Here is an 18,769-nt window from a genome sequence, read left to right as displayed (position 1 = left end):
CAGCACCCTCACTAATATTAGCTACAAGCTGCCACTGGAACACAATACACTGAAATTCATCTACAGATCATCTTCTTTGATGCACCACTTAGCTTACTGTATCCTTTAGTGTCTACCACTACAAATCATAGTATACAACTATATACTATGTACTATGTATAGTACATAATTAAAGTGGATACCATATAATTCATTCCCTTGACTGACTTTAACTGTGCCAGCTGAGGTTCAGTTGTTGCCTAGAAGTCATTAACTTGGATAACTGACTATAGAAACAACTATATGTTTTATCTTATACCACAGGTACTGTACTTTCATGATATTACATGTACAATACTAGCACCATAACAAATTAAGAAGATGCAAGTTATTACCATATTCAGTATTATGGTGTACATGGCAGCAACCATTAAGTTCTTAACAAATATTGACACACAACCAGAAGAGGCAAATACTGTTTTAACATCACTGATACACAAGCTTATGCTGCACAAGTCTATCATTTTTATAAAAGTGAAAGTCAATCAAAGGTCATAATACCTCATAGTCATTGTTACTGATTCAATACCTTCCTCTTGAACAAGTTATCATGATAGCTATTGTTCAGTGTAAAAAAAAAAAAAAAAAAAAAAAACCATGATAGACAAACTGATAAGAAAACAAAGCCATAAAGGAACTCTTATTCAAACCTTTGCTATAATATACAATTCACTGAAATTAAAGCAATGTATGGAAAGAATATAAATTAGAATGGATTTTGCAGTTTCTAGTTGCTGCCATGTACATTGGTGTTGCAGAAGAACAAGTGAACAAAAAAAAGGTCTCATAGTGATTAGTGATTAAGGAAATACGTCAAGTAGCAGTAAAAGGCTTCAATATCACCAACCACACAAATTTCATCTGTGTATTAAACAGCAACTACATCTGACTAAAAGAGCTTTCTTACAAAATTGCAATGTTAGAAAGTTAAGAATATTATGAATGGCTGATCCTATCTATGTCTGACGCATGTTCCTAACAACTCCCACAAAGAGCATAGCTTTAACAAATCTCCATTTATTCTTGTCCTTGCATGCTCTAACCCATTTTTATCCTCTCTCTCTCTTTGTCCCACATATTCAAACACTACCCTTCCAATGCATATATCAAACTCACACATGTCCCAAGTCTTTTTTTCAATGTTACCTTTGTGTGACACATTAAATCACTCTTTTGTTATTTCCCCTATCCATCTTTTTTCACACCATAAGCAGTCTTCTTTAATCTAAATTTTTCATTACAAACTTGCATAGATGTTCATAAATACAATAGTTCCATTAAGTAGACCATTTTTACATCCATGCTTATCCTCTTTCATTAGTTCTTGAGATTCAAACACTTTCCTTCCTTACACGGGTCCTTTTCTTCTCTCACCTTCAATACTTGCAGGTACTCACTTGAAAAGCTTCATTATCTCCATGTTTTCCTCCTCTCAGCCTAATTTCACATTCCTCTGGGAACTCACCTCTTATCCCTTAATTCTATGATCAAATGATCCCTTGCAAAATAGTCAAGATAAAGCACAATAGATGATGTTGATCCTCATTGTGATGCCTTGTGGCCACCCCCAAGAGTGAGGCTTGGTCATGCGAGGATGAGCTGCATCATTTTATTTTCCACCAATATCTGCACTTCCATGGCCAGATCATGCACAATGCCTCCTTTCTAACAAAGTGATCAAAGGATGAAGAAGAGTGATTTTAGTGGGTAATTTCAACTGTAAGGAAGTGGACTGGGAGAACTATGTAAGTGGCAGTGGGGAAGCATCATGGGGAGATAGATTTTTAAAGCTAATGATGGAACACATGATGAAACAGATAGTCAATGCAAACACTAGATACAGAGGAGATGACAACCCAGCAAGACTGGACCTGGTTTTGACAAGAGAAATCCAAATAATTGATGATTTAATATACGAATGTCCACTAGGAAAAAGTGATCATGTGGTCATTGAAATGGAGGTAGAGGTTAACGGCGGCAAATTAGATGAATCATATAAAGAAGAAAGGTTAAATTACAAGAAGGCGGACATACAGAAACTTAAGGAGTACTGGGAGGACTTGCTAAGGGCAGGAGTGCAGAGAAATATAATATTTTCATGGAAGTGTACAAAGAAGGTCACAAGATTTGTCCCAAAATATAAGCCAAGAGAGGAAGGAAAAAGGACTGGTTCAATGGAAGGTGTGCCAGAGCAAAGAAAAAGAGGAACAAAACATGGAAAAAATGGAAGAGAAATAGAAATACAAGAAACAACGAAAATTTCATATTAGCAAGGAACGATTACATGAAAGTGAGGAAGGAGGAAAAGAGAGAATATGAAAAGCACATCATGGAAAAATGCAAGGAGCAGCCAAAACTGTTTTATATATTCATAAATGAAAAAATTAAACCGAAGGAGACTATAGAAAGACTGAGAGGAGAACACCAGATAATTGATGATCCAAAAAGCATGGCAAAATTGTTAAAAAAAACAGATTTCAACAAGTTTTTACTCAAGAGTCCAAATTTGAGAGGCCGGATGATCGTAAGGAGGGTGTTCACCTGGGCAAGATCAGAGTAGAAAAGTCAGAAATATATAAATTAATAGAGGAACTAAAGGTGAGAAAGGCAATAGGACTGGATGACATTTCAGGTAGAATACTGAGAGCATGCAAGGAAGAACTAGTGGTACCTATACATGACATCATAAAATGCTCAATAGAAAGTGGTACTGTACTGATGGAATGGAAAAGGGCTGAAATGGTCACCATATATAAGAGTGGTGGGAAAGAGAAACCTTTAAACTACAGACTGGTGTCACTAACCAGTGTGGCATGCAAGATGTAAAGAAACAATGGATTGAGTTTTTAGAAGATAAGTTAATCTCAGACACACAATTTGGCTTTAGAAAGAGCTGCTCTTATGTAACAAACTTCCTGAGTTTTTACTCTAGAGCAACAGACATAATTCAGGAGAGAGACATATGGGTACTGTATATATCTAAATTAAAAAAAAAAAAGGCTTTTGACAAGGTACTGCATTCGAGACTGCTATGAAAGTTAAAGAATAAAGGAGGATTGAAGGGGAAGGCTTTAGAGTGGATGGAGAGTTACTTGAGAGGAAGGGAAATGAGAACGGTAATAAAGGATATTAAATCGGAGTGGAGAACAGTGGAGAGTGGAGTGCCACAAGGATCGGTGTTGGCACGTACAGTAAGCCCCTGCACTTGGCGAATCTCAGCTTGGCAAAATTCACTTTTGGCAGTAGGGTGGCCACGGACCACTGAGTGCACGCTTGGCGATTTGAATTCAAACTTGGCGGTCCCCTGGTGGCCGCACAGTGAACCACACAGCTCCCCGGTGACATCAGACTTCTCTCTAAACCTATCAGAAAGCAGTGTGAGAGTCCCCTTCAGCCATTTTGTTTGTTCTACCCTCTGTTCTGCTAGCGTGGGAACGAATTCTGGCGATTTACTGCCAACATGGCCTCTACCAGCTCAACAGGTAGTACCGGTGGGGGTGAGGACAATGGTGGTGGTAGCAAGGACGAAAGCGGGCAAGGGAAACGGGTGGAAAAATGGGAGTTACAGCCTTTATATCATGTCTTATTAGCTTTATTTATTGTTTATTGGTCTGTTTTGTACATGTGTTCTAATATATGAAGGCAAAAGATTTTATTTCAGCTCAAAAGATGGTATTTAGGGGGACAAAAAGGGACTTTGGCAATGACCAAAGACTGATTGAGGCATTTTTCATGCAATTTATATGGTATAAAGAACTTGTGCTTGGTGAAATTCGCATTTGGCGGTAGTTTCGCCAGACTAATTAATTCGCCAAGTGCAGGAGCTTACTGTACACTTTTTCTTGTATACATATGACATTCTAGAAGGAGTAAACAGTTACATGAACCTTATTTCCAGATGATGCCAAGCTGCTCATACAAGTAAAAAACAAGGAGGACTGTGAAATATTACAGCAGGACTTTAACAAGATCTGGAGGTAAAGTAGGAAGTGGGAGATGGAATTTAGTGTGGATAAAAGTCATGTTATGAAATTAGAAAGGAGTGGAAGACAACCAGAGGGGATCTTCAAGATAGAGATAGGGTAGAACTGAAGAAAGTTAACAAGGAAAGGAACCTAGGAGTGACTATACAAGAGAATAGTCAACAGGATAGCCATATGGACAAAATATATGGCAAAACATACAATATGGTAGGAAATATTGGATTGACTTTCCACTACATGGATAAAAATATGATGAAAAAACTAATATTCACTGTGATCAGACCCAAATTAGAGTATGCAGGGGTGGTGTGATCCCCACACAAAAAAAAACATATACGGAAATTGGAAAGACTGCAAAGGATGGCAACGAGGATGGTACCAGAGCTAAGAGAGATGACATATGAGAAGAAACTGACTGAGGGCTTTGGATCTACCAACACTAGAGCAGAGAAGCAAGAGGGGGGACTTAATACAAGTCTACAAACTAATGAATGGAATGGATGTAATAAATAATGAAGAGCTGTTACCAAGAGATGAACTCACCAGTAGAAGCACAAGATATCATAGTAAAAAATTGAGGATGGGATGATGCTTCATGGACATGAAAAAATTCAGCTTTCCACAAAGTATAACAGCATGGAATAGCCAAAGTGAAGATTTAGTGTCAGCAAGGAGTGTGCATAGCTTTCAAGAAAACTTGGATAAATGTAGATATGGAGACGAGGCTAAATGAGCATGATGCCCAGGCCCTGTAAAACTACAACTAGGTAAAACTAGGTAACCACACACACACACACACACACACACACACACACACACACACACACACACACACACACACACACACACACACACACACACACACACACACACACACACACACACCACACACACACACACACACCCTTTCACGTGTAGCCCCTGTTCACCTAGCAGTGAGTAGGTACGGGATGGAAATCGAGGAGTTGTGACCTTGTTGTCCCAGTGTGTGGTGTGTGCCTGGTCTCAGGCCTATCCGAAGATCGGAAACAATGAGCTCTGAGCTCGTTCCGTAGGGTAACGTCTGGCTGACTCGTTAGAGACTGCAGCAGATCAAACAGTGAAACACACACACACACACACACACACACACACACACACACACACACACACATCAGATGGCAGACAGAGCAGACATCCAGATTGCTGCTCCCATTTTCATCACTGAGAGCTTACCCTGGTTTGTGGGTACCTGGATAGGGGGGTCACACTAGATTCAGTGCTGTCCTGTCATAAAATTAGCTGTAAATTAAGCTTAATATCTGCCGATATGAGCGAATTGGAAGAGACAGTGGCTGCTTCGGCTGTTTACTCCCACACCAACAGGACCAGTCCCGAAACTGGTAACAAGGGATTTCTCAGTGTTCAGGGACGAGGAAAGAAAAGTAAGAGATAGTGTAATGAGGAAAAGGGTAATTGATTTGGATAGTGAAATGAGAGATATGAGAGGGCAAATGGAAAAGTTGGAGAAAATAGTTGACACCCCAACAATGGAGAAAATAGTGTGGAGGAAACTGACATTACACCAACTGAAAGCTGAAGAGTATCAGGGTAAAGTGGAGGAATTAAATGTACTAATGCAAGAAATTTGGAAAAAAGGAACATGAGGATGAAAAAGTGAATTTCAGAAAAATTGTGGAAGAGCAAACAAAAGTGAATAATAACGTTTTAGCCGAAAAGGTTATCAAAGTGATTAAGCAGAAGGAAAACTTAATGAGAGACACAGTCAATAATGAAAAACAGTTACAGTATTTGGTCTGAAGGAGGACTGTGTTGTGCAAAGAACTGAAAGAGCAAAGGAAGTGTGGGGAAAAACTGGTGGAGACAATACATAAGGACAAGGAATTGACAGAGGAGGTTGAAGAAATACATAGATTGGGCAGGTATGTAAAGGGTAAACGTCTCTTAAAAATAAGGTTTAAGTCTCAATCAACCAGTATCACTGACGAGTGTGTTAGTAAACATTTGTGGGAGAATAATCAAGAACAGGTGGGTGAAATTCCTGGAAGAGAACAGAGTGATAACAAAGAAACTATTTGGGTTCCAGGAAGGGAGATCTGTACAACTAATTTGTTAAGTTTTTACTCAAGAGAAGTGGATATAGTGAATGAGAGAGATGGATGGGCTGATTGCATATACTTAGATCTTAAAAAAGCTTTTGATAAAGTACCATACAAAAGGTTAATATAGAAGTTGAAAAGTATAGTAGGACTGGGAGGATCATTTATTAAGGTGGATGACTGACTTTTTGACAGGTAGAGAAATGAGGACAGTTGTCAAGAGGTGAAAAGTCAAACTGGAGAGTGGAGTCCTGCAAGGTTCAGTACTAGCACCAATCATGTTTGCTATTAATGTTAAAGACATGCCAGAAGGAGTAACTAGCTACAGAAATATCTTTGCTGATGATGCATAGATCATGAGGAGAATCTCAAATCAGGGCTGTGAAGCACTAAATCAAGACTTACTGAAAATACATGAATGGTCAATGGAACATGAAGTTTAATGCTAAGAAATGTGGCATGATAGAGTTTGGAAGGAGTGCAGGAGAACAAAAAGTACTTATTACCTGAGAAATTAAGAAATTAATAAAAGGAGAGAAGAAAAGGACCTGGGAGTAACCATTTATAACAGTATGTCATTTGAATAGCATATTTAGAAGATCGCAGGAGAAACTTATAATCTACTTAGAAATATCAGAGCAGCATTTACATATATCAATGAAGAAATGATGAAAAGTTGATAACAACAGTGATACGTCCACGTTTGGGGTATGCAGCATTAGTGTGGTTACCAAATCTCAAAAAAGACATTAGGAAGCTGGAAAGAATCCAGAAAGTTGCAACAAAAATCCCTACAGATCTAAGTGAATATACATTATGAAGAGAGGTTGGAAAAACTGGGACTAATTACACAGGAGGAAAGGAGAGAGAGAGAGAGAGAGAGAGAGAGAGAGAGAGAGAGAGAGAGAGAGAGAGAGAGAGAGAGAGAGAGAGAGAGAGAGAGAGAGATGATAGCACTATATAATATATTGGAAGGGACAGAGAAGCTGGACAGAGATGATCTCGTGAAATTTTAAATGAGGAGCACTAGAGGACATAGATGAAAACTGAAAGTGAGTGACTGCAGAAGAGAAATAAAGAAAGAAACAGCTTTTCTCACAGATGTATAGCAACGTGGAACAAACTTGATGATGAAACGGTGTGTGGAAAAACCATACATAAATTTAAGTAAAATTTTGATATAAAAGCATCAGGGGACAGGACAGCACAATCTAGTGTGGCTCTTTTCCTGCATCTCACAAGTAGGTAAACACACACACACTTTTTTTTTCATTAATATGGTATTCTTGTAATGTAAAAAAGCAAACTAGCTACCTGATATATATACTGTCTGTTTTTTCCTTTTTGGAAGACTGCCAGAAAATCTGCACTTTTACTAATGAGCAAGCCACCTAACATTGTCATATAGTCTTGTTTAGCACTGAAAGCCCAAAGAAGTTAACACACTAGCTACCTCCCTTTTTATGTAAATAACCAAACAGAACTGGTTACTGAAAATAGAAGGAACTTTATCACCATCAATTTAGTCTTTATTAACAGCAAAGTGATGGTCGAAACATTTATATTTTCTTTAGGACAAAGGCCTGAAAGACTGGCATTACGTGTGCTGTAAGGAAGTACTCTTCGCATGTTTGGGGAGCTTCCACTCACACAGTTTTATTAGATAGGATGGAATCAAAAGCTTTTCATCTCATCAACTCCCCTCCTCTGACTGACTGTCTTCAGCCTCTTTCTCACCACCGAAGTGTTGCATCTCTTTCTAACTTTTATCGCTATTTTCATGTTAACTGCTCTACTGATCTTGCTAACTGCATGCCTCCCCTCCTCCTGCAGTCTCGCTGCACAAGGCTTTCTTCTTCTACTCACCCCTATTTTGTCCAACTATCTAATGCAAGAGTTAACCAGTACTCTCATTCATTCATACCTTTCATTGGTAAACATTGGAACTCTCTACCTGCTTCTGTATTTCCATCTTCCTAATACTTGACTTCTTTTAAGAGAGAGAGGTCAAGACATTTGTCCCTGAATTTTGGTTAGCTAATTCTCGTGTCTTTTAAGGGAACTGGCAATTAAGTGGGCCTTTATTTTCATATTTTGTTGGCCTTAGCCAGTTGTCCCTCCTGCATAAAAAAAAAAAAAAAAAAAAATAAACAGGTCTTGTTATCTGATAACTTAAAGGGAATGTGAGCAACCTGCAAAGCAAAAAGAGCTGTCCAGAAAACACTTGCTGAAGAACACTCAAGGAAATTGAGATGGAAAAATGACTACTAATATCATAAACAATAGGAGCAACAAAAGAGGCAACAGACAGGAATATACTCCCACATACCATAATATTAACCCTAACACATGGTATATAAACAGTGAAAGAGGAGTGTTGTTACCTTTTTTTCTTTTAGCCACATAGACAGGCCTGCAACTCAACAAAAGCTTTCAGTGCAGTAATTATAGCCTGCATATGTACAGCACCTATATCTGACCTTTCCAATGAAGACATTAACACACAGACTAAGTTAACCTATCCCAAGCCAAACCTTCAAGTTGCTCCAGTCTTCATGACAGCATGCATGGGACTGAGGAGTAATGAGGCTTGACAACTTGGTGCCAAGCCTTTAGTGAACCTACACCTATACAGCACATACACAACAAATCTGCCTAATGAAATTTGACAATTTAACAAGGTAGGTATATTACAATGGTGGTAGATATGTGTTTGGCAAATACAAAGCATAACAAACAAGGTGGTACTTCCCTAGCCAGTGTAAGGTGTAGTATAGGCCACTATTTCAATTTCTTTTCCACACCTACCTACATAACCAATCTACTTTTTTTTATTTTAACCAAACTATATAAATGAACTCTAAATATCATCTATAAGTGTTTACAAATCAATTTTATGAATTTTCATGACTTTCTATTATTGATTTCTGTATGCATTTGTTCCTTTTAATCATAATTACTTTAATTTTTTTTATCAAATGAGATACCTATCTCCGCTAAACTTGGGTTAACTAAAATTAGGTTAAATTAGATTAGGCTGAGCTGTGTACCCAGGCATTCTGAACCAGCATGGCAGAGACTAACCTAACTAATCCGCCAAGAAAAGCTGAAATAATTCATGTGATCAGTTTATCTTTTTTTTTATTATATTACATTTGCATCGTCTATGAAACCACACACTGTCACTGAACCGAGTGTAGTTTGCTTGGGTATGCATGTAATGTGGTGGGTAGTGGGTGTGAAGATGGCAGGACAGTGTTTGGGTGTTAGGAATGATGCCTTTGCCCCCTTCTTGTCTGCACCTTGCCCATCACCTCCACCACCCTTAGCTGGGGGCCCAAAATGAGTCATGTGATGGGCGTGCAGCACATATCCACATCTACACCCACACCCCAGGGGCGGGGGTCGGGTACAGGGTGGCAAGGCACACCAGAACAGAGGGCGAGGAGTGTATCCTGGAGTGTGTAGCGGGCACCCCCATGTAAACAAGGGGGAGGGTTGAGTGGCCACGCCCGCCCCCTCTCACCTCTCATCCATCCTTGCGGTTCATTCCTCAGTGCAGGCTGGACGAGTGGCTGTAGTGTCATGTAGTAAAGGCGTGGTGAAGGCCTAGGCTGTCCTGCTGTAGTGAAATAGCGAGTGTTGACGCAGTGGTGAGCGGGCGGCACTCACACACCTCCACGGACACCACACACCTGCACCACACCTCACTGCACGGTCTGCACACCTGTTAGCACTTTATAATTTCACACACACAGCCTCTAAGCATTGGCTACACGGTAACCGCCAAACAGTCCCCACCACTGTCACTGTCAGCCCGTCACGCTGGCCGCCATGTTGCCGCGGCACCGCCTACTCAACACAAAGTAGCGCCACTTCTTACCTCTTGCTGTCCTATGCTCCATTAACACACTCATGCCTCTCTACCATTACCAAAATTATGCTTTTACGTAATATTAACAATTTCTTACTCCAAAGTTTAAATTCACATGCATTACATATATCTTGGAATTAGTTCACTTGTAACACCAAATAATTTAAGGATAATTCACAAGATTAAAAAGAAATGAATGGCGGTTTGAATATCTATGTTTCTAAGTTGCTTCATCATAGGCACTGTAACACTTATACCAATTACTGACCGAAAAAACATCCACTGTCACCTGCATTGGATGATCGCGAAAATTTAACACTGCAAAAACTCTCCCTGACATCACTTAACAATGAGAGTTGCTCACTTTTATAATACAGTCAATTATTTTTCAATGAAAACGTGATTTATGCAACACTTGTATTCATCGAGGTATCTTCTTTTCATCGCATTTTTTAAACACACAGACATAAAATGCCTGATTGAGGAGAGAGGCATCAGCAAGAGAATTCTCACGACATTCCACCCCGAAGAAAGTGTAACATGATTTCCGGATCTTCGAGTAATATAATAAAAGCACGAGAGGGAGGAGAGAGTGCTATGGCTGGTGTGAGCGTGTATGTGTATGCGTGAGAGTGTCCCAGTGAGCAACAACCTGTGTGTGTGTGTGTGTGTGTCCCAGTGAGCAACAACCTGTGTGTGTGTGTGTGTGTGTGTCCCAGTGAGCAACGACCTGTGTGTGTGTGTGTGTGTGTGTGTGTGTGTGTCCCAGTGAACAACTACCTGTGTGTGTGTGTGTGTGTGTGTGTGTGTGTGTGTGTGTGTGTCCCAGTGAACAATTACATGTGTGTGTGTGTGTGTGTGTGTGTGTGTGTGTGTATTTACCTAGTTGTAGTTTTACAGAGCCAGGGCTTTACGCTCGTGTTGCCCCGTCTCCATATCTACACTTATTCAATATTTCTTTAACACTATGCACACTCGTTGCTGACACCAATTCTTCACTCAAACTGTTCTACGTCTCAACGCATCTTTGCGGGAAACGATATTTTTTAACATCTTTCAGACATCTTCCCTTCCTCAATATTTTACTATGCGATCTTGTGCTTCGAATGTCATAAACCTCTCAGGATCAGTTTCTCATTATCCACTTGATACATTCCATTCATCAATTTATAAACTTGTATCATATCCCCTCTCTCCCTCCTCTGTTCCAGAGTTGGTAGATCCATAACCTTTAGTCTCTCCTCATATGTCATCCCTTCAAATTCTGGAACCATTCTTGTAGCCATCTTTTGTAGTCTCTCCAACTTCCTTATGTGTTTCTTTTTGTGGGGGGGAGTTCCACACAACTCCTGCATATTCCAATCTGGGTCTTATTATAGTACTTATCAATTTCTTCATCATTTCTTTGTTCATGTAGTGAAACGCTAATCCAATATTCCTTAGCAAATTATATGTCTCTGAAAATTGATTGTTTTCTTCCATCGTCACTCCCAAATCCTTTTCCTTTTTTACTTTCTTCAGTTCTATTCCATCTCCCATCTTATAGATTCCCACTGGTCGTCTTTCACTCTTTCCCATTTCCATGACATGGCTTTTGTCCACATTGAATTCCATCTCCCACTTCTTACTCCATTTCCAGATCTTATTTAGGTCTTCCTGCAGTATTTCACAATTCTCTTTTGCTTCATAACTCTGCAGTTTCGCATCGTCCGCAAACAGATTTATGTAGCTGTTCACACCCTCTGGTATGTCATTTATATATATATGAGAAAAAAGTATTGGCGGCAATACTGACCCCTGTGGCACTCCGCTGTCTACTGGTCTCCACTTGGACTTCATATCTTTAACTACCGTTCTTATTTCTCTCCCTCTCAAATGATTTTCCATCCATCTCAATGTGTTTGTTTCCCTTTAGTCCACCCCTGTGTGTGTGTGTGTGTGTGTGTGTCTGTGTGTGTGTGTGTGTACCAGTGAGTATCATTTTTTTTTTTTTTTTTTGTGTATGTGTATTTACCTAGTTGTATTTACCTAGTTGTATTGTACAGGATACGAGCGGGGCTTATAGTGTCTTGTCTCCATACCTCCATTTATCTAATTTTTCTTTAAAGCTATGCACATTATGTGCTGTAACAACTTCATCATTCAAAGCATTCCACTTTTCCACCGTTCTATGTGGAAAACTGTATTTTCCAATATCTTTCACACACTGCCTCTTCCTGATCTTTGCATGTCCTCTTGTCCTTCCAGTTTCTTCTGTCACCAGCACCAAGTCTTGCTTGTCTATCTTTTCAATGCCATTAACTATTTTATACATTGTTATTAGGTCCCCTCTTTCTCTTCTATCTTGTAAGGTTGGCAGTCCCATTTCCTTCAGTCTTTCTTCCTTTAGTTGCGGCACCATGTTTGTAGCTATCCTCTGGATCCGTTCTGATTTTCTTCTATCCTTTTTCAACCTTGGGGATGACACCACTGCTGCATTTTGAAACTGTGGAATTATCATATTCGTATTTTTTTTCGTCATATCCTTGTTCAGGTACTGAAATACCACCCAAATATTAGTCAACATTTTATACGTTGTTCCAAATATTTTACTTATGTGTTTTTCGGGGCTCAGAGTTCGTTGTATAACCACTCCCGGATTTTTTTTCTTATTTAGTCTTCATTATTTGTTCATCTCCCATCAAATAGTTCCATACTGGTCTTCTTTCACCCTTTCCTAATTCCATTACATGACATTTTTTTTGGCATTGAATTCTAACTTCCACTTCTTACTCCACTCATAGATTTTATCTATATCTTCCTGCAGTAGCAAACAGTCTTCTCGGGTCTTAATTACTCTTAACAATTTTGCATCAACAAATAAATTAATACAGCTGGTCACTCCATACTGTATGTCGTTTACATGTACCTGCAACATAATGGGGGCTATCACTGACCCCTGTGGCACTCCACTTGATACTTTATTCCAGGAGGAGTGTGTATCCCTGATCACAGTTCTCATCTCTCTCTGTCCTTCAAGAAATCCCTTATCCAATATAATATTATTCCTCTCAGTCCCCCTATGTTTCCCAATTTCCAAAGTAGCCTGTTATGAGGGTCTTTATCAAAAGCCTTTTTTTTTTTTTATGTCTAGGTACACAGTGTCCACCCACCCATCTCTGCTCTCCAGTCCCTCCACTACTCCTGAGTGACAAACTTAATAAATTTGACACACATGACCTTTCTGTCCTGAACCCAAATTGTCTGTTAGATATAACTTGTTTTTTTTTTTTCGTATTATTTTACCCATTTTTCTTTGGTAATAATTTCACATATCTTCCCCACAACATTTGTAAGTGACACTGGTCTGTAATCTAATGGCTTAGATGACTTTTTTCCTTTGATTACTGAGATTATCTTCCATTCCAGTGGTACTTTTCCTTCCTTTAATGAGTTTGTAACCATTTCCCAAACCGGTTTTAACAATTGATCTTTACATTCCTTTAGTGCCCACTGCCCAGCCCGACACACCATCCGGTCCCATCGCTTTTCTGACATCCAAATTTTATAGTAGTCTTCCAATTTTTTCCTTTGTGCATTATGATTTCTTGCAAGCCTTGACAATACAATGGCTTATTTAGTTCTGTAAAATCCTATTCTTTAGTGAAAACAATTTTGAAACTCTCATTCATTATTTCACTCATTTCCTCTGCTGTTTGGTATGTCTTCCCTCCTTTACCTATTTTTTTTCTATTGCTTTCTTATTTTTCATCTTATCAATTAAAAACTTGTAGAAAAGATTGCGCCCATCTTCGCTTTTCCGCACCACATTTTTCTCAAAGTTTCTTTCTTCCTCTCCCTTTACTCTAATATATTAATCTTTCGCATCCTTATAATGCTGTCTGTTGCTTTAATTTCTCTGCTTTTCTAGTTTCTTCCAAGCTTTATCTTTTTCCCTCTTAGCTTCTATACATCTGCCATTGTAGGCTACTAGGCTTGTATACTCTTCCTCACTCTATAGATTGGTACGTATTTCATTACTCCCTCACTATACTTTTGTAGGAATAGTTCATATTTCCCTTGTACTGTCTTTCCATTCATAATGTTCCTCTATTCTATGCCACCAAAAAATTGTCTTAACTTTTTAAAATTTGCTCTTGCATAATTTAATCTTTTTTTTTTTTTTTTTTTTTTTTTTTTTTTTTTTTAGTCCTCCCTGTATCTTATCACATCCTCTTCCTGCATTTCCACTACTAATGTTACATGATATTTTTTTCCCATTAGACTCTGGTATTGTATGCTGAGATGGAACTCCGGCTTCTTTGTGAATACTAGGTCATGCAATGATGGTTCTTCTCTGTACCGTGTTGATTCTTCCACCCACTGATCCAGTGTTTTCACCATAGTCAGCTGTAACATCTCGCTCCACGATCCAGCATTACTCATTACTTCCATCTCTCTCCAGTTTACTCTTGCAGTTGAAGTCTCCTACTAATAATATTTTTCCATCTTTTCTTATATTATCCAAGCACTTAATCACCTCTAATTGCATTTTCTTATGTTCTTCTGTTCTCCATGTATTTGTCTTAGGTGGCACATACGTGACTATGATTCTCCGTTTTTTCTCTTCTTCTGTCTTGATTGTTACTCCCATAACCTCCGCCATGTCATCCCCATAGTGTACTCCTCTACACATATAGTGTGTGTGTGTGTGTGTGTGTGTGCATTTACATAGTTGTATTGTACAGGGTTCGAGCAGGGCTCATAATGTCCTGTCTCCATATCTCCATTTATCTAATATTCCCTTAAAGTTATGCACATTATGTGCTGTAATAACTTCATTATCCATGCAATGCATTCCACTTTTAAATAGTTCTGTGTGGAAAACTGTATTTTCCAATATCCTTCACACACTGCCTCATCCTGATCTTCTTTCCATGTCCTCTTGCCCTTCCATCTTCTTCTGTCAACAGCACCAGATCTTTTTTCTCTAGCTTTTTCAATGCCATTGACTATCGTACATTGTTATTAGGTCCCGACGTTCTCTTCTATTTTGTAAGGTTGGCAGTCCCATTTCCTTCAGCCGTTCTTCATATGTTAGGTCCTTTAATTGCGGCACCATCTTTGTAGCAATCTTCTGCATCCTTTCTAATTTCTTATATCCTTTTAAGAGCTCGGAGACCACACCACTGCTGCATATTCCAACCTTGGACGTATCATGCTTGTGATGATTTTTTTCATCATATCTTTGTTCATGTATTGAAATGCCACTCTTAGATTAGTCAACAATTATTTTTTTCTTTTTTTTTTTTGTGTATCAACCTATGTATGCATAAGCGTATCCGAGCGAGAAACGTGTGTGTGTGTGTGTGTGTGTGTGTGTGTGTGTGTGTGTAACAACCTATGTATGCATAAGCGTGTCCCAACGAGAAACGTGTGTGTGTGTGTGTGTGTGTGTGTATTTACCTAGTTGTATTTACCTAGTTGTAGTTTTACAGGGCCTGGGCTTTATGCTCGTGTGGTCCCGTCTCCATATCTACACTTATCCAATTTTTCTTTAAAACTATGTACACTCTTTGCTGATACCACTTCCTCACTCAAACTGTTCCAGTGAGCAACAATTTGTGTGTGTGTGTGTGTGTGTGTGTGTGTGTGTGTGTGTGTGTGTGTGTGTGTGTGTGTGTTTCACTGTTTGATCTGCTGCAGTCTCTGACGAGACAGCCAGACGTTACACTACGGAACGAGCTCAGAGCTCATTATTTCCGATCTTCGGATAGGTCTGAGACCAGGCACACACCACACACCGGGACAACAAGGTCACAACTCCTCGACTTACATCCCGTACCTACTAACTGCTAGGTGAACAGGGGCTACACGTGAAAGGAGACACACCCAAATATCTCCACCCGGCCGGGGAATCGAACCCCGGTCCTCTGGCTGTGTGTGTGTGTGTGTGTGTGTGTGTGTGTGTGTGTGTGTGTGTGTGTTTACCTAGTTGTATTTACCTATTTGTAGTTTTACGCTCGTGTGGCCCCGTCTCCATATCTATACTTATCCAAATTTTCTTTAAAGCTATGCACACTCTTTGCTAACACCACTTCTTCACTCAAACTGTTCCAAGTCTCAACACATCTTTGCGGAAACTATGTTTTTAACATCTCTCAGACATCTTCCTTCCTCAGTTTTTTACTATGCGATCTTGTGCTTCGAATGTCATATTCTTCTCTCAGGATCAGTTTCTCATTATCCACTTGATCCATTCCGTTAATCAATTTATAAACTTGTATCAGATCCCTCTCTCCTTCTCTGTTCCAGGGTTGGTAGATCCATAGCCTTTAGTCTCTCCTCATATGTCATCCCTTCAAATTCTGGAACCATTCTTGTAGCCATTTTTTGTAGTCTCTCCAACTTCCTTATGTGTTTCTTTTATGGGGGTCCACACAACTCCTGCATATTCCAATCTGGGTCCTATTATATTACTTATCAATTTCTTCATCATTTCTTTGTCCATGTAGTGAAATGCTAATCCAATATTCCTTAGCAAATTATATATCTCTCTGAAAATTCTATCAATATGGATTACCGGTTGATTGTTTTCTTCCATCGTCACTCCCAAGTCCTTTTTATTTTTTACTTTCTCTATTTCTACTCCATCTCCCATCTTGTAGATTCCTACTGGTCGTCATTCACTCTTTCCCATTTCCACGACATGGCTTTTGTCCAAATTGAATTCCATCTCCCACTTTTTACTCCATTTCCAGATCTTATTTAGGTCTTCCTGCAGTATTTCACAATCCTCTTTTTGCTTAATAACTCTGCACAGTTTTGCATCGTCAGCAAACAGATTTATGTAGCTGGTCACTCTCTCTGGCATGTCGTTTATATATTTATATGAGAAAAAGTATTGGTGCCAATACTGTGGCACTCCGCTTTCTACTGCTCTCCACTTGAACTTCATATCTTTAACTACCGTCCTTATTTCTCTCCCCTTCAATTAATTTTCCATCCATCTCAATGTACTTCCTTTTAAGCCACCCTTCTTCTCTAACTTCCACAGTAATCTTTCATGTAGTACTTTATCAAACGCCTTTTTTAAATCCAAATAAATACAGTCAATCCATCCCTCTCTCTCTTGTACTCTATCAACTATTCTAGAGTAAAAGCTCAATAAATTTGTTACACATGACCGACCTTTTCTAAAACCAAATTGGCTATTTGATGATAATTTGTTGTCTTCAAGAAACTCGATCCATTGTTTCTTTATTACTTTTTCAAACATCTTGCATATTACACTAGTTAGTGATACAAGTCTGTAATTTAAAGGTTCTTCCTTCCTTCCTTTCTTATATATGGGAACCACCTCAGCTCTTTTCCATTCTACTGGTACTTTTCCATTTTCTACTGAGCATTTTATGATGTTGTATATAGGACTTACTAGCTCTTCCCTACATTCTTTTAATATTCTGCCTGAGACTTCATCCGGTCCCATTGCCTTCTCTTCATTTAATTCCGTCATCAACTCTTTTATTTCAAGCTTTCAAGTGTGTAATTCACCACGGCCGTCTGCTGATCACCCAGCCATCCTTTCCCATTACTGAGCGAGCTCAGGACTCATAGACCGATCTTCGGGTAGGACTGAGACCACAACACACTCAACACACCTGAAAAGCGAGGCCACAACCCCTCGAGTTACATCCCATACCTATTTACTGCTAGGTGAACAGGGGCCACACATTAAGAGGCTTACCCATTTGCCTCGCCGCCCCGGGACTCCAACCCGGCACTCTCGATTGTGAGTTGAGAGTGCTAACCACTAAACTGTGTATTTACCTAGTTGTATTTACCTAGTTGTAGTTTTATAGGGCCTGGGCTTTATGCTAGTGAGGCCCTGTCTCCATATCTACACCTATCCAATTTTTCTTTAAAACTATGTACACTCTTTGCTGACACCATTTCCTCACTCAAACTGTTCCAAGTCTCAACACATCTTTGCGGGAAACTATTTTTTTAACATCTCTCAGACATCTTCCCTTCCTTAGTTTCTTACTATGCGATCTTGTGCTTCTAATGTCATATTCTTCTCTCAAGATTACTTTCTCATTCCATTAATCAATTTATAAACTTGTATCAGATCCCCTCTCTCTCTTTTCTGTTCCAGGGTTGGTAGATCCATAGCTTTTAGTGTGTGTGTGTGTGTGTGTGTGTGTGTGTGTGTGTGTGTGTGTGGTGTCCCAATGATCAACAATCTGTGTGTGTGTGTGTGTGTGTAATTCACTGTTTGATCTGCTGCAGTCTCTGACGAGACAGCCAGACGTTACCCTACGGAACGAGCTCAGAGCTCATTATTTCCGATCTTGGTATAGGTCCACACACCGAGACAACAAGGTCACAACTCCTCGATTTACATCCCATACCTACTCACTGCTAGCTGAACAGGGGCTACACGTGAAAGGAGACACACCCAAATATCTCCACCCGGTCGGGGAATCGAACCCCGGTCATCTGGCTTGTGAAGCCAGCGCTCTAACCACTGAGCTACCGGGCCGTGTGTGTGTGTGTGTGTGTGTGTGTGTGAGTGTGTGTGATTCACCTCGGTCGCCTACTGGTCACCCAGCCAGTCTTCCCCATTACGGAGCGAGCTCAGAGCTCATAGACCGATCTTCGGGTAGGAATGAGACCACAACACACTCCACACACCGGGAAAGCGAGGCCACAATCCCTCGAGTTACATCCCGTACCTATTTACTGCTAGGTGAACAGGGGCCCATTTGCCTTGCCGCCCCGGGACTCGAACC

General features: G+C 39.7%; 2 protein-coding genes across 11 annotated transcripts in view; one reads left to right on the top strand and one right to left on the bottom strand.

Moving 5' to 3' along the window:
• Positions 1 to 9,988, bottom strand: part of LOC123506796 (rho guanine nucleotide exchange factor 11-like) — a gene marked incomplete in the record, with an annotated part of 643,649 nt that extends 633,661 nt beyond the window's left edge. Inside the window, 1 exon segment of the mRNA XM_045259143.1 lies at positions 9,648 to 9,988. Coding sequence (XP_045115078.1) covers positions 9,648 to 9,658 — 11 coding nt within the window.
• Positions 1 to 18,769, top strand: part of LOC123506798 — an 84,175-nt gene that overhangs the window by 15,298 nt on the left and 50,108 nt on the right. For 4 of the 10 annotated variants that reach the window (XR_006675524.1, XR_006675526.1, XM_045259144.1 and 1 more), the window contains exon 2: positions 3,938 to 4,016. The exons of 1 other annotated variant lie outside the window; for it this stretch is intronic. The gene's annotated coding sequence lies outside the window, so the exon portion shown is untranslated. Of the gene's footprint in view, positions 1 to 3,937; positions 4,017 to 5,067; positions 5,945 to 17,508; positions 17,569 to 17,680; positions 17,767 to 18,769 lie in introns of those variants that run through there. 5 more of the 10 variants (XR_006675527.1, XR_006675530.1, XR_006675528.1 and 2 more) reach the window with 5 other exon arrangements.

Source organism: Portunus trituberculatus, chromosome 20 (genome assembly GCF_017591435.1).
Source record: "Portunus trituberculatus isolate SZX2019 chromosome 20, ASM1759143v1, whole genome shotgun sequence".
Lineage (NCBI taxonomy): Eukaryota > Metazoa > Arthropoda > Malacostraca > Decapoda > Portunidae > Portunus > Portunus trituberculatus.
The sequence above is the reverse complement of the archived record's forward strand: the minus strand, read 5'-3'. Positions and strand labels throughout refer to the sequence as shown.